The sequence below is a fragment of the Corapipo altera genome, unplaced genomic scaffold (assembly GCF_003945725.1).
Source record: "Corapipo altera isolate COAL_440 unplaced genomic scaffold, ASM394572v1 24, whole genome shotgun sequence".
NCBI classification, from domain to species: domain Eukaryota; kingdom Metazoa; phylum Chordata; class Aves; order Passeriformes; family Pipridae; genus Corapipo; species Corapipo altera.
In genome coordinates, this window is record NW_020884903.1 from 5,685,802 (window position 1) to 5,701,012 (window position 15,211).

The 15,211-nt window shown below is 35.0% G+C and overlaps 1 protein-coding gene across 1 annotated transcript in view; it reads left to right on the forward strand.

Annotated features, from left to right (window-relative positions):
- LOC113950754 (cadherin-7) overlaps nucleotides 1-10,537 on the forward strand; it is an 85,987-nt gene extending 75,450 nt beyond the window's left edge. Inside the window, exon 12 of the mRNA XM_027650959.1 lies at nucleotides 7,880-10,537. Coding sequence (XP_027506760.1) covers nucleotides 7,880-8,373 — 494 coding nt within the window. The 3' untranslated portion in view covers nucleotides 8,374-10,537. The remainder of the gene's footprint in view (nucleotides 1-7,879) is intronic.
- Nucleotides 10,538-15,211: the final 4,674 nt, after the last annotated feature.

Genomic DNA, 15,211 nt, shown 5'->3' on the forward strand with positions numbered 1-15,211 from the left:
GGAGGTGGCATTTCTAAAGTTTTCGATCTGTGTGGCAAAAAACCCACTAACTCCATAAGACTGTTAAATCTCACTCAACACATGGTTAGGCTTAGGTTTAAGGAGAAATGGAAAGGATTGATTGCCAAAAGTTTTACTGAACATTTTAAAATGCCATTTTTCTAGTAGTAATTTATGTATACATGTGAACTTTATTTGGACATGAAGCTAAATGGTAGAGTTCAAAAAGATATGAAAATATCTCTCCTATCAACTGGCATTAGCATCAGTGGAAAAACACCTATTTTAAACTTTAGTCCAGCTTTTTTCCAAAGGAAAAAGTTTGGTAACAATAACAATTCCTTTGATCCCAAAATGAAATGTCACCATATCTTATATGTAAGAGGGGACTTTCTGAAGGTTACATAAGAAACTACTGTAGATACTACACAGCCTGTCTTGGTTGTAAGCTTTCCTCAAACAGAAGGAATATGACTTAAAGAAGACCATTGAATGGAGGCACGGCATGCTACCAGTGGATAACTTGGTTGTTCTACTCAGTACACCAGGGTTCAAATACAACCAATAAATCAAGAAATGGGAGCTTTTGTTCCAGTCATTTTTAGAGTGTGCTGAACAAGTGTTTGAAGAAGAACTGAGAGTAAGTTCTTTGAACACAGTGTTTGAATAATGGGCTGTGCTATCATCACTTCCAACCTAAACTGTTCCTTTTGGGTACAGTTCAAAGGTGCAGGCACAGTTTAGGCTGCATTTATATGATAACCCTGCCTTTTAGTCCTGTATTTTGGTACTGTGTCCTGCTACTGTTTTGTTCCCAGCCACGTGCCAGTGCCTAAGCATCACTGCTGCCCAGTGAAACCACAGTCAAGTGTTGCTGCTTGTCTGGCCCCAGAGCCTTTCTTCTTCTATCATTTGTTCCTAGAAGATGTTTTCTGGAACCAGTTGTATGTTAGTACTGCTAGGAATTTACTTTGTCCCTTTTGCTCTTCACATTCATTCCTGAGAAAAATCCTGGAGATCCACTAGCACAACATAAAAAACAGGCTTCAGCTGTTGCCAGGTGGTTCCAGGACTGGGACCAAGGGATGCATGTATTTCGTAAGAGTTTATCAGTGAGAAGTGGATTTTGGCTACTGGATCGATATCTTTTTCTGACTCAAGATTAACAAACAGTGCAAATCCAGTCACATTCATCAGTGTCATCTTAATGTGAGTGCCAGTTGTAAAGCAGAGGAGGCATGATATTTGCATAAAATGAATGAGTACATGCATTCTGCCACCAGTATCTTGAATTCTCAACTAGCTCTTATTTTCTTAAAGTTAGTATGATATACTTTGATAAGTGATGTTTTCTTACCCCATACATGAGTTTGTCTAATAAATAACCGTTTGTCTTGACTAAGTCTCAGATTCTCTCAGTGGGATTTCTTAGAGTTACTCTTTTTACTTAAGCCACCACTATAATTGCATAGAACATTGTATAGACTATTTTTCAAACTCGGATAATTTTGAAAAGTTATAAACATTTTAACAAAATCTTTTTCTATCCTTGTGCTGACTGATAGGCATTTAATTGTAAATTTTATTCCACAAGAAAGTTTCAGTACTTTTTTAATTATTCAAAACAGCTTTGCAATTATGCAATAAGGCTATGTGTTACAGAAAAAAAAAAATTAAAAAAAAAAATTAAACCCAAATCCTAAAAAAAATATGCTTGCAATTTGTTCTGTAAAAAGCATATGAAAAGGTAGTTTGATTAATTCTGAACTGTACACAATTTTTAGAGAAGTAAGTAGGAATTTTTTGACTGTTTTGGAAATTACATGGTAATTTAATTCAAGATAATTTGTTTTTCAGTTAGCATCTTCCAGACACAATAAATGCTTTTGAAACAAGTGTTTGTAATAAAATGCTTACATAAAATCACACACAAAAAAAAAGAATACTCACCTGTAGATGACCTAATTGTATTTGAGAGGTTAAATATTTGTTTTGCATGGAAGCAGTGGAAAGCTAAATTGGCATAATACTTTGTTATGATTTTTTCTTTCATACTTCTGAATATAACGTATTGCTACCACCCATTTACTTATAAAGACTGAAGAAAGCCTCCTGCTGGTGTGGTACTAGAGTTTATAATTAAATTATATGTTGATTTGTCTTCAAAATACAGCTTTAAATAATTTTTTTTAGTTGAAGACAACAAATTTTTATTATTATCACAATACCGACAAGAGCTGAATTAAATCATCACACATAACTGTGATTTGTAAACAAGAAGAAACAGTACTAGTCATAAGTATCTTATTCTCTTAATAGGTAAAATCTGTACAAAATGTGATTACATAGTATGTGTGGGTTTTGGTCTTTCAGTTGTAAAAGTGATAAATGTATAACTCAGGATAAATGTATAATTGGGGGTACCCAAAGCAACATATTCTGAATGTGGTTGAGTATGCGATGCAGAAGCTGTTTTCTGAAAGTTATGGAGCTGATTAGGGTCACTGAGTGTGGGCATTTAAAGGTCACAGTCACTTTGCAAATATCAATCCAAACTGATTAAACAACAGTTACGGACGAAGCTTGTTAACTGGGAATTAAATTCAGGTTTCCTGAGTCTTGGCCTCAGTAATCCCCAAATCTCATCTGAATGTAGTGGCAACTGCAAGGTATAACTAAATAGTTTATTAGTGTGCTGCTAGGATGGCTGAGGATCTCCAATCATGAGCTTTATGAATCGTGGCGCACCTAAGGCGTAAACCAATGTGCACATCTATTTGCAGCTGATGTGGCTCACTGCTATAGTAAATGCCAGGCTTAGGGGTGTAGTGTATACAAAGCATAGTAACACTTGTGATTTAGCTCTATTCCTTACTGTATAAACTCTGCATGTCGTCTTCTCCCTCAGGTTGTCTCACGATTTTTATGGCTTCCTTACAATTATGTTGCAGTTGCCTTGAGTACAAAAGGAAAGATTAACACTAAAATAGAGAAATATGTTCAGGTGACCTAAACTTGACTTTTTATCAGATCATGTCAAAATGGAAATTCAATGATAATTCCATAAAGCACACTGCAAAATGGCAAAGCAAAAATCCCCTCTTGTATTCAAAGGTCCAGATCCCTTTCCCCACATGGTGTGGGGCGCACCAGTTCTAGTTCCATTTCCATCTGAGGAACCATTTGCGACGGCTGAATGTGGATAGGGAGGGGGAACTCCAGTACCGGGGTTTCTTCAGGTCCTGAGCCTGGAGGGGAGAGGTGCTCTCCCCTCCCCCCACCCACGTGGTCCCATGGCAGGCACAGAGGCAGCACATAGGACGTGGAGAGGAGGCAAAAGAGAGAGTTTATTGTTGGGGGAGTTACATTTATAGGGTTAGGAGAATTCACAGAGTAACCAATTACAAGTCTCAAGGGGTTAACAACCAATAGGAAGGGGTTAAAAGGGGCCAATGAGAACACCTCAGGATATCTTCTCAGGACATTCCTGCGTGGGATAACACTTGTCGTGGGGGGTCTTGGATAGAAGAAAGCATGAATTAGCAAAGAGACTACAAAAAGCCATTTTGAAACATGTTTAAATAACAGTTTTCCCATATACTGCAGGTTTACTGCCACACAAAGGTGTTTGTTAGAGACTGATTTAGGTGAACTAAAACTACCAATATAGAGTTAAGTTTATTCTGACACAAGGATAAAACTGTGTATTACCACAACTAATATAAAGACAAATTACTTTTTTTTCTTGGCTATTGTACCTGTTAAACAAAATCAATATTTCTAACAATTCAGGTAAATCAGAAGAAATAAAAGGTTAGTTGAGATCTATCTTTGCTAATTCTGGTTATTAAGTCTTTAGTTGTTTCTAATATCGATTGATGTTTATTTGTTATATCACATATGAAATCAGTATTGTCATTTCATCTCTTTAGCATGAGTTTGGTGTACCAATATGGAGCCAAATTAGTACCCTCAATGTGCCTAAAGCTTTTCCACTGAATTATTTTTTCTCTAAAAATCATGAAATTAGATTTTTAGAAGTTCAACCAGTCACTAATTACTGACCTAATTTCTGCTTTTGTCATACATGTAGGAAAAACCCCCTACTATGACTTAATGAGAGACGAATAAACTTAGAAATCATTTGCATTTGATTTAGATATTAGTGAAAATTGTTTAGGGCTTGTTTTCATCTCTGCAGCTCCTGCAATGCAGCTAAAGCTTTGTTCATTTAGAGGTTAAACTTTATTGTTCATAGCTGTTGGAAAGGCTAGAAATTAATGATCTTGTATAGTCATCTAAATGCTGAAATATTTAACCTTTAGAAAGACTCCATATTTTTCTTGGCTTCAAGCAAATGTGAGAGGTAGAAAGAATACTATATAAAACATTCATTGAATCTTGATTTTTATTGTACCTTTAGGCAGACTTTCCTACTAAGTTTTGTATTTTACACTTATTAGCAGGTTTTTAAGTTTCAGCATAAAGTATGTTAAGAGGGACAATGAAGTGAAAATGTGTTTACACTTGAGTAAAATAAATGATTAGCTGCTTAATTATATGGCAGTATAATTTTACCAGTAAATGTTAAAAATAATGATAAGTTATGTCAATAGAAATCTTGGTTTAAATATATATTTTTATTCTGAGGAAGCTAATTTATCTTGCACTTTAAAATATATCTTTTACAATAAGGAAAAACATTAAGAGTGGAGTGCAGTTGTCTCTGATGACACTTTTATGTTCTCTGCTGTATAATTTACAGTTTAATTTGTATTATACAAATATCAGAATGTTTTGAAATTTCATAAAAGCCACTTTAAAGGTCAATATCTTATATTATTAAACTGCTTATATAAATATTGTTCAAAGCAAAATGCCCCAAACTACTGACTTCTGAATTAAATACATAAAGCATGAATCAGGTAGATGCCAGTGGCAAAAAAAGTGAAAGATGCTGATTATGCAGTAATATAGTCACAACAAATCTCTTAGTAGATGGATCATTAGGTGTGCACCTGGTAGCTACTGAAAAAACAAAAGATTGCTGTCAATATATTTGTCAAAAAGTTTAGGGAAAAAAACCACCTTGCTCAATTCTATTTTTAGGTGTGTTACTCTAAAGGAAAATAAAAATAATACAGAAAGTCATTTCCAACTTTAACCAATTCCAAGTAGTACCTTGATATCTGTACACTTATGAGATACAGCTTTTTTACGTGTACAAATGACTGGTTCATTCTAGCTAAGTGATCCTAATATTAAATCATTCCTCAAAATGACTGGATTGGTACTGATTTTAAAAATTCCTCCATGAAAAGAAAGGCTTTCAAGAAAGGTAGTCCTACGTCATTAAAAAAACCCTGAAAGATAGCACAGCCATTGGTCACAGACAGCACAGATTCATGAGGGGAAAGTCCTGCTTATTGAACCTGATTTTCTTTTATGACAAGATAACGCACCTAGTTGATCAAGGGAAGCCTGTTGATGTAATCTTTTTGGATTTCAGTAAAGATTTCAGTACTGTCTTTCACAGGATCCTTCTGGACAAAATGTCCATCATACAGCTGGATAAACACATCATGTGGTGGTAGAGCAGTTGGCTCACAGGTTGAGCATAGAGGGCAATAGTGAATGGAATAACATCAGATTGGTGACCTGCCACTAGTGGGGTTCCACAGGGCTCCGTCTTAGACTCTGTGCTCTTCAACATCTTCATAAATGACTTGGACACAGGACTGGAAGGGATACTAAGCAAGTTTGGAGATGATACAAAATTGGGAGGAGTTGTTGACTCCCTCAGTGGCAGAGAGGCCCTACAGAGAGACCTCCACAAATTAGAGGACTGGGCAATCACCAACCATATGAAGTTCAATAGGGGAAAGTGCCTCATTCTGCACCTGGGATGGAGCAACCCGGGATGTTTGTACAGATTGGGAAATGAGATGCTGAAAAACAGTGCCACAGAAAGGGACCTGTGGGTCCTGGTCGATGGCAAGTTGAATGTGAGTCAGCAGTGCTCTGGCAGCCAGGAGGGCCAACTGTGTCCTGGGGGGCATCAGGCAAAGCATCACCAGCCGAGGTCGAGGGAGGGGATTGTCCGACTCTGCTCTGTACTGATGCAGCCTCACCTTAAATATTGTGTGCAGTTTTGGAGACCACAATATAAGAAAGATATTAAACTCTTAGTGTCCAAAGAAGGGGAACAAAGACAGTGAAGGACCTTGGGGGGAAGCTATATGAGGAGCAGCTGAGATCACTTGGTCTTTTCAGCCTGGAGAAAAGAAAAGTCTGAAGGGAGACCTCATCACAGTCTACAACTTCCTCTTGAGGGGAAGGGGAGGGGCAGACACTCATCTCTTCTCTGTGGTGACCAGTGACAGGACCTGGGGGAACGACCTGAAGTTGTGTCAGGGGAGGTTTAGGTTCAGTATTAGATAAAAGGTTCTTCAAGCAGAGGGTGTTTGGGCACTGGAACAGGCTCCCCAGGGAAGTGGTCACAGTACCTGACAGAGTTCAAGAAGCCCTTTGACAATACTCTTGGGCACATGGGAATGGTCCTGTGCAGGGTTAAGGGTTGGACTCGATGATCCTTGTGGGTCCCTTCCACCTTGGCATATTACGTGATTCTGTGTGATCATGCAATTTATGGAGGCCACTCTTGAGACTACCTAGGGAATCTCAGGCTCAATTTTATCTATATTACCTTTTAGTTTTTGCTTTTCCAGATGTTTCTACAGCATTTAATTGGCATATCAAAGTGCTGTAGGTAAAGATTGAAAACCTTATGAATGCATATAATAACATAATCTTAACATTAAAAATAAACATAAAAGCAGAAGAGATTAATTGAATGTGGAATGACACTTTTCAATGTACTGTTATTTTTACAGTCATAGTGATGCTTGCTATTTTCTAGGAGTGTCATTAACTCAGCAAATGTTATCCAGATGCTACAGTATAGTATAATTATTTTCTAGGAAGATGATTCACACTCCATCATGTCCCACAGATGGGTGCAATATTCATATTATTGGTTCCATGTTTTGTGTGTCAGCACGTTTCTTTACCAAGAACTTCTGATGTTTCTTTACCAAGAACTGTATTTGAACAGGAGGAGCCTTGAGCTAGTTTCTCTCAGTGCTTTTGGCTGTCGCTGCAGTTTAGCATTAGCTTTCAAGTTGAAAGAAACTTGAAGGATTAAAATTAAATAACCATTTACATTTCTAGCAGTGGTTCATCCAATAAAGTCCAGCCCTAGCAGTTCTCATTAGATGTAATTCATAACCCTCAAGTGCTGAACTTTACACTTTTCAGGAAAGTGAGATCTTTTATAGATGTGCTTTTAATCCATGAACTAAGACAATCTCATTTTATACATTGCTACACAGTTTTTTCCAATCTATAATTTTTTTACTTCATTTTTGTTCAGCAGAGATTGGTCATATACTCTAATTCAGTCTCTTCCCAAACTATGGTTGACGAATTCTGATTCATTAGTTTATGAACGTGTTTTTATCACTTGGGCAATTAAGAGTTCAGGAAAAAGTCTTTTTTTTTTTTTTTTTAATAATTATTTCATAGCTGATTGTCATAGTCAGACTGAACCAGTCTTAAAATTTATGTTTAACAGACAGCATAGGATATAGTGTTAGAGATGAAGATGATAATCTGGAATGATTTGGGAAATAGATTCTTTAATGTGTAAAAAGTTTATGGTTTAAAAGCTATTTCAGAACATACTAGGTTTCATATCTAACTGCATAAATTGCCTGCTATTTCCTTCAGTCTTTGCCATATAAATTAATGAGTACTTCCACCCCTAGTAAAAATATGAGGGAACTTCAGCACTGCTAAAACTTGTCTTTTTTTGTTCCAGTTCTTGTCTTGCTGATTGTCACCATGAGGCGACGGAAAAAAGAGCCCCTCATTTTTGATGAAGAGAGAGATATCAGAGAGAACATTGTCAGGTATGATGATGAGGGTGGTGGAGAAGAGGACACAGAGGCTTTTGACATGGCTGCCTTGAGGAACCTCAACATCATGCGAGACACCAAGACCAGAAGGGATGTGACGCCTGAGATTCAGTTCTTGAGCAGACCAACTTTTAAAAGTATCCCAGATAATGTAATTTTTAGGGAATTTATCTGGGAAAGACTAAAAGAAGCTGATGTGGATCCCTGCGCACCACCCTATGACTCCCTGCAGACATACGCGTTCGAGGGGAATGGCTCAGTGGCAGAGTCGCTCAGTTCTTTAGATTCCATCAGCTCAAACTCTGACCAGAACTACGATTACCTCAGTGACTGGGGTCCTCGTTTTAAAAGGCTTGCAGATATGTATGGGACTGGACCAGACTGCTTATATTCATAGCCTTGGAACCTTTCTCTGAAAATGCACTGAAGAATATTAAAATAGAAAACTCAACCTTTTGGACTGAGGAAAGTTGTAAATATTTCTCCATTTTTAAACTTTTCGGTTGTTTTTTTTTTTTTGGCCTTGGTGGAACATATCTTCATTAGACTTGTCCTAGGGACTGCACTGACCACACAGAATATGAGCATTTGGTGGCATTTTTGATAAAGTGAAATGCTCAGCCACGTTCAAATAGATAGCAACACTCAAATACCTACAGAGGCATCTCACTTTCAGGAGTATGTTACGTACTGTCACATCAACGAGCTAGGGATACACTGTAGATGCCTTCACAGTATTGCTATATCTAGAATACAGAGTCTCCCGTATAAGAAGAAACAAATTTGCAAATTTATAATTCAGAACAACATAACCATATATATGGTATTTACATATGCAGAGTTTTTTCAGCAGATTTTCTTTACAGTGGGCATGCAGCTTGCTAGAACAAAAGCAGAAGGACTGACATGAAAACAAACAAAAACCCAGGAGATACTATTTTTGTTTTTCTCTGTGTTTGTTCTCAGAGCTATTTAATTAGAAGTCTCTGTAATTTTCTGGGTAGTTTTTGAGAAATTATTGTTTGTACTAAGAAATTCCACGGTATTTGTCGTCAATTTACAAAGTAGCTTATAAACTTCATAAAATGAGAACGATTTAGGTGTAGTCTTATGGTTGAAGAGTTTTGTGATGCCCATGTAGGTATAGAAAAGATGTTGCTATCTATTTGCTATTTTTTTATTCTCTCTTCTGATTTGTACAGGAGAATTTATCCTTTTTTATTATTGTTTGACATAAAGTGTTATATTTATTTTGGAGCTCCAGTCTCCTCTAAATTCAGGTCCATGTTACTGCCTCATGGTATTAGACTTGTCAGAACATGCTGATTTTTCTCCAGTCTCAGACAAATGTAGGAAATGAAGCATGGAAATGGAAAAATTGCAGTAAAGCAATGCCACCCACCATTCATCCCTCAGAAAGGAGAGCAGCTACAAGGATGTACAGTTGTTCTTCTGAGCCATTACAAAGTCTGGGACATTTAAATAAAATATTTGTACATGGAATTTTTTTGACAGAAGACTACAGAGGTAACTGGGAGTGTCTTTAATCCAAGATTTCATTTTCAAGGTTAAACATACTGTACACTTCAAAGACTGTAAACACCTTGCTTTTCTCCTTTCCCTTCTCTTTTACTGCTGATGAATCACAGTAAAAGAGTTTTCGATTTCTTGAAAACATTGCATTGCTTAACATAAGACAAGCGATGTAATACTATTAATTTCAAAAGTTGTCTTTGTATCCTGCTGCTCATAAGTATTTTTTCCCCAAAGGTGTTAACTCTCTACACATAATTTCTACACTGGTTCAGGAGTGCCAAAACAGAAGGACAACTGCTGTTGGTTAAAATACTGTATGGTTTTGAAGTAGGATTTCTTAGAATAATCTGACAGCTTTTTTATGATTCTGACAATATTTATACTTCATCTTTCATGATTTATGACTAGATAATAAGGCATATATTCAAGTTAAATAGTGGTTTTAGGTATATTACTTCAGATTTTTTTGTTTTGGATAAAATGTAGATGAGTTCCTAAATTAGAGTCTGCTCCTGCAAACTTTTTTGCTTGTACCTAACTTGAAATTACTTGACTTGCCTGCAATTACTGAGAGGTATACAGAATTGTTTGCAGAACTGTCTTTGTGAATAGAAGGTACTCCATGGAGAATGATGCTCACTCTAAAAATCTTTCTTTCTGAAAGAAGGATCCTTGTACTGAAATCTTAATGTATGAGTGACATGACGCTGGGGGATGGGAAAGTATCATTAAGGCTTTGTAATTTTTGCAGCCCAGCATTATCAATTAACTATGTGGAAGTGACCTTCAGCTCCATCAAAAAAAGAAAAATAATTTTAATCATCTGCAACACATTCAGTTTGAGTTACATTTTAATAGACAATCATTGTTTCATAATTCAGTAGATCTGCTTCTAGTTGTATTAAATATATATATATAGGTATATATATATATATATATGACAGATTTTGTAATGGAACTGAAAGATATCGTCCATGACTTTTAGTCACACATGTAAGATTTTCAATAAAAAGATTAAAAAAAAAAAAATAAATGTGTATACAGTTTAATGAGAACGAGATATGCTGCAGAATTTAAGCAGATATTAAATCAACAAGTTTATAAGAGAACAGGTTTTTTATTAATCTCCTTGTTGTTTTTCAGAAGATAATTCATGCATCTGGATTAAGATGTCAAAAATGCTGATTTTAGCACATAATACTCAAAGGAGATTTAAATGTGGTTTAGAGTATACATCCCAATTCCCTTGCTTTTCCACCTTCTATATCTTTAAAAAGCCCAAAAGCCACCACTACTAGGAAACTATATTAGGGTGTTTTTTTTGGTGTGCTTTCTATGGAAAAGATGCTCTTTATTCTGATGCCATGAAAACTCATTGCCTATATAAATTTTCTGTTGCACAGTTCTAAAATAATTGAATAAGCTTGCTGTTACATTCTGTATTCTTACTTACTGATTGTACTGTTGCAGTAAGAAAGAAAGGTGGAAATCCATTATGTTTGATGACAGATGTTACTATAGTATATATATAAGGTATGCATAGTACACGTAATAGATAATGCCCTCCATAAGTTACCATGACTACAGGCTTTCATTGTTCAGAATCTGATCCGAATTCTTTCTTTATATTGCACAGCTTGAAGTCGTAAAGTATATTCTACTGACTAAATAGTATAAAATGTAAGAAATATTTTCTCTGTCCTGGAAAGGTAATGAAATTATTTGTGCAACTTAATTAGAATAACCCTTTAAAAAGATTTACAATCTTATTTATTTATTTAACTTTCCGAAGAGTTTCAATATCTAACTAGAGGCCACAAATCCTAATTAAAAAGTATATCAAACATTGCAGTCACTCCCATCTTATATATTGAAACATCTCTTTTCTTCTACCATATACCAGTTGAATAGGGTTATTTCAAATTGATATTTCCAAGCACTTTGAAAAGTGCACAGTTTTAAGAGTCTTATTAAAAAAAAAAATCAACATAAAATTATTTGATTAAGATTTATGGTAAAGACTCCTTACTCTGCTTTGACCAGTGTGAAATCCACTGAATTCAACATTGGACATTCTGACTTACATTTTTGATTCAAAAGAATAAACTTAGTGTACTTTCTTTAAGTAATATCCTACTAAGACATAGCACGAGACTTTCTAAGCTTACTAATTCTGATGGCTGGGTTAATAAAACCACTGTAGGACTCAAGATATTTGATGCTACAGACTGAAAGTTCTTCTCCCTAAAAATTAAGAGAGAATAAAAAAACCCTTCCTTTTTGCTGCTGCTTTTATTTGTTATTTTGAAAGGGAGCAAAGTATATATATATATATATCATATTCTCTTCATCATCTAGATGAAGAGAATATGAGATATATATATATATATATATATATATATATACTTTGCCTTGTTATGAAAATATATCTTTTCTCACAAAAGAAAGAAAAAATGTTCCCATGTGGTACATAAAATCTGCAAAACATTAGACCGTAGAGAATTGCATATAGAAATATATTGGTTGAAAAAACTTGATTTACCTAAGCATTACATGATACAAGATTGTCTTGAAATCTTTATGTGAATCTTTATATATCTAATTGAACACAAGGAAAGAAGAAAATAGCATAAGAATTTTCTGGAAATCAGAAAAAAATCTTATTTGAAGCCACAGTGGTGTCTCACAGAGACAAATCTTATCTCATGTTAACACATATTTCCTAAAATTATATGTATTTTTAAATATACGTTTTTAAAAGGTATATTTCTTTTAAAATACCTTTTTTTAATCAGAAAGTATCTACAAAAGTAATCCTTCTTTCAAAAATTTTTTCCATCCTCATCCATGTCTGATGTAGAAGAATATAGTTTAGACTCAGGCAATACTTTTAAGATTGCCCCCACAATGAAAGGAAATTGGTTTCAAATTATGACCCAAAATAGTTTAAAAGCTGTTAGAAGCATTGCAAGGACTGTTACTTCCATGATTTTTTAAAACCATGTGTTATGCCATAATAAATGGTATCAGATTGAAATTCCTATTCCTAGAAATGGTGTAAAATTAAATAGAGTTTAATATTTGATTGATTAACTACGGTCATAAACCTATTGTGCAGCATAACAGCAAGCTGAATGCTGAATCGGTAGTACAAAAAAGGTCAAGGATTTTAGTTTCTCCTTCTACTCACCACCATCTTGACCAATGTCAGAATTTCTTTTCATTGTACAGCAAAGCAAAATCATGTTGATTCTAAGTTGACCACAGCAGGGAATTAGATCTTTTCTCCTCTTCACAAAGGCTAAAAGACTATTTACTAGGTCATTGTATTCAAATATTCTTGTCTGATTATGTCTGGACTCCTAGGTCATGCGACCTGTGAAGTTGTTGGGGTTTGGAGGTTTTTTTTTGGCGGAGGGGAGAGAGGGTATTGTTTGTTTGTGGATTTGGTTATTTTTAAAATTGTCATTCTTGCTGAAATGCTTATGTTTGAATGAGTTGACCTTTTTCATTGATTTTTTTTGCATTTGTTTTTCTTTGGTCAAAACCATACCAGCCACCCACCTTTTTCTTTACTGTTAATAGCACAAAAGAAAATCCTGAGGTGCTCTCTCTCTTTGATGTGAAGAAGCTATGGAGAAAAAGATAAACATAGGATCATCATACTACAATGAAACTAATCTGTCATTTTCTCTCAACACAAGCTCACAAACACCATAGTTAAGCTGCCATTAACACCATTCAAATCATGGTATCTTTAAAATATATAGTCCTTTTCTGGCACTACTACAGCAATTTTTACACATTTAATGAAATCACATTAGATAGGATTATCAAGGGTTTTACCTGTAACTCAGTTTCATCATTATTATTTATATCATGGTCTTGATGCACAGAAAAAGAAGGAAAAATTACAAATGTAAAACAGGAAAAGTACAAAATACCTCTATGCAGTGTTTTAATTATTGCTCTACCTTACTATTTCCAATATACTGATAGCTTTTCATCTCTTTGAGACTAACTGCTAGTAAATTAATTGTGATATTGAGCCAGATATTCAAACCACATTAGACCATTTGAGTCTGACAAGAATGGACAGTCTGAATTTCAATGCCCTATTTCCTTATTATTGTCATCACACTCTTGAAATTGTATGGAGAAAGAAGTGTTTATTGATGCACCTACAAAATACTTGGTGAAATCTTGATCATATTGTAGTACTTGGCAGATCTCCCTCTGGTTTTCAAGAGGTGTCAAGATTTACACATTGTTGGGAGAGACAAATAAATGATCACTTACAGCATCAAGATGAGAGACTGTTGCTTTGAACTGGATACCCTTTCTTTTTACACAATCTCTTCTACTGACTTTCCCTTTTAGGAAGTCACAATCTGCTTCTTTTAATGGTAATGCAAGTAACTTAATAAGATGTTTTTATTGGCATAAGCTACTTACTTAGTATCAGCATAGTCCACATAACGTTGCTGTAACAAATAGTATTCTTACACGTAAAGGTCATTTCTGTGCACTAAATACAGACAGTGTTACAAAAGATTTACATTTGATGAAGTACATATGGTAAAATACTCTCTGGAGAAAAAAAAAACAAAACCAAAACAAAACACAAACAACTGTTTCTCCTTAAAATTAACATACAGAATTTCCAAGATGTGAAAATTAAATTATTATACCTTTCCTCAGACTGTGTGACTAACTGTAGCTTTACCGATTTCTGTGACTGTAGGTACAATCCAAATTAACCATAATCATCTTGTTTTGGAAAATGTCATGCTAATGCTTGAGATTTTGTTAACATAGAAAGGGGCAGTAGTAACAAACTGACAGAGAGATTAAGCTTTTTCTGGTGTTTTTGTTGTTTCAAATATGATCTAATCATGTGAAAAATAATGTTTTACCAGGTACTACTGGAATACAATTTCCTCTGAGCTGATAATGTTTCCATCCTGTGGAACAATATCTTCCGACAGTCTGCAGTGCTTGACCTGGTCTCATCTTATTCAAGTATAAAGAAAGAAGCAATAAGGGGAGAGATTAGACACCTAAGTGATAAGCTTAATAAGAAATTTTCTATTCCTCAAAACATTGAGTTTTCCTGGATTTTTGTGTGAGGAACACACGAAGAGAGCTCTCATAGACGTACAGCCTGTTGATGCAGTTATTATTTTTGGCTGGATACTTGTTTGTATCTTTTCCCCTTCAGTTTCTGGTGGTTTGTGACATATCAAACACAACTACAGACATGAGTAAGTGTGGCGTATTTAGCTCCAAGGATATTGTGAAGATTCAGGTAGTATTAAAAAAAAAATATTTTTTATAACAGGTTAGTAAAAACATGAGCATTTTTGTCTTCCCCTTTCTCTTCTTCTCTCCTCTTCTGTCCCCTGAAAGATAATATATGACACTAAAGCTTTTGCTAATGTTTTGGGTACACATTCAGCATCTTTTGAAGTAGTTACATATAGAAGATGAATGGAGAACAGGCCAGTGTCAAAGCCAAAACTTGAGAATTAGGAAAGAGATTTAATAATTTCCTACTCTTTTTTGACAAACTAGCTTTGAGGTAGAACTATGATTTATCTTTCAGTGTAAGTTATTCTATGATAACAAAATAAAATAATAGGAAAAATTGATACTTAGTAACAGCTGATCATGAAAATGAGATTAATATGTTTGACAAA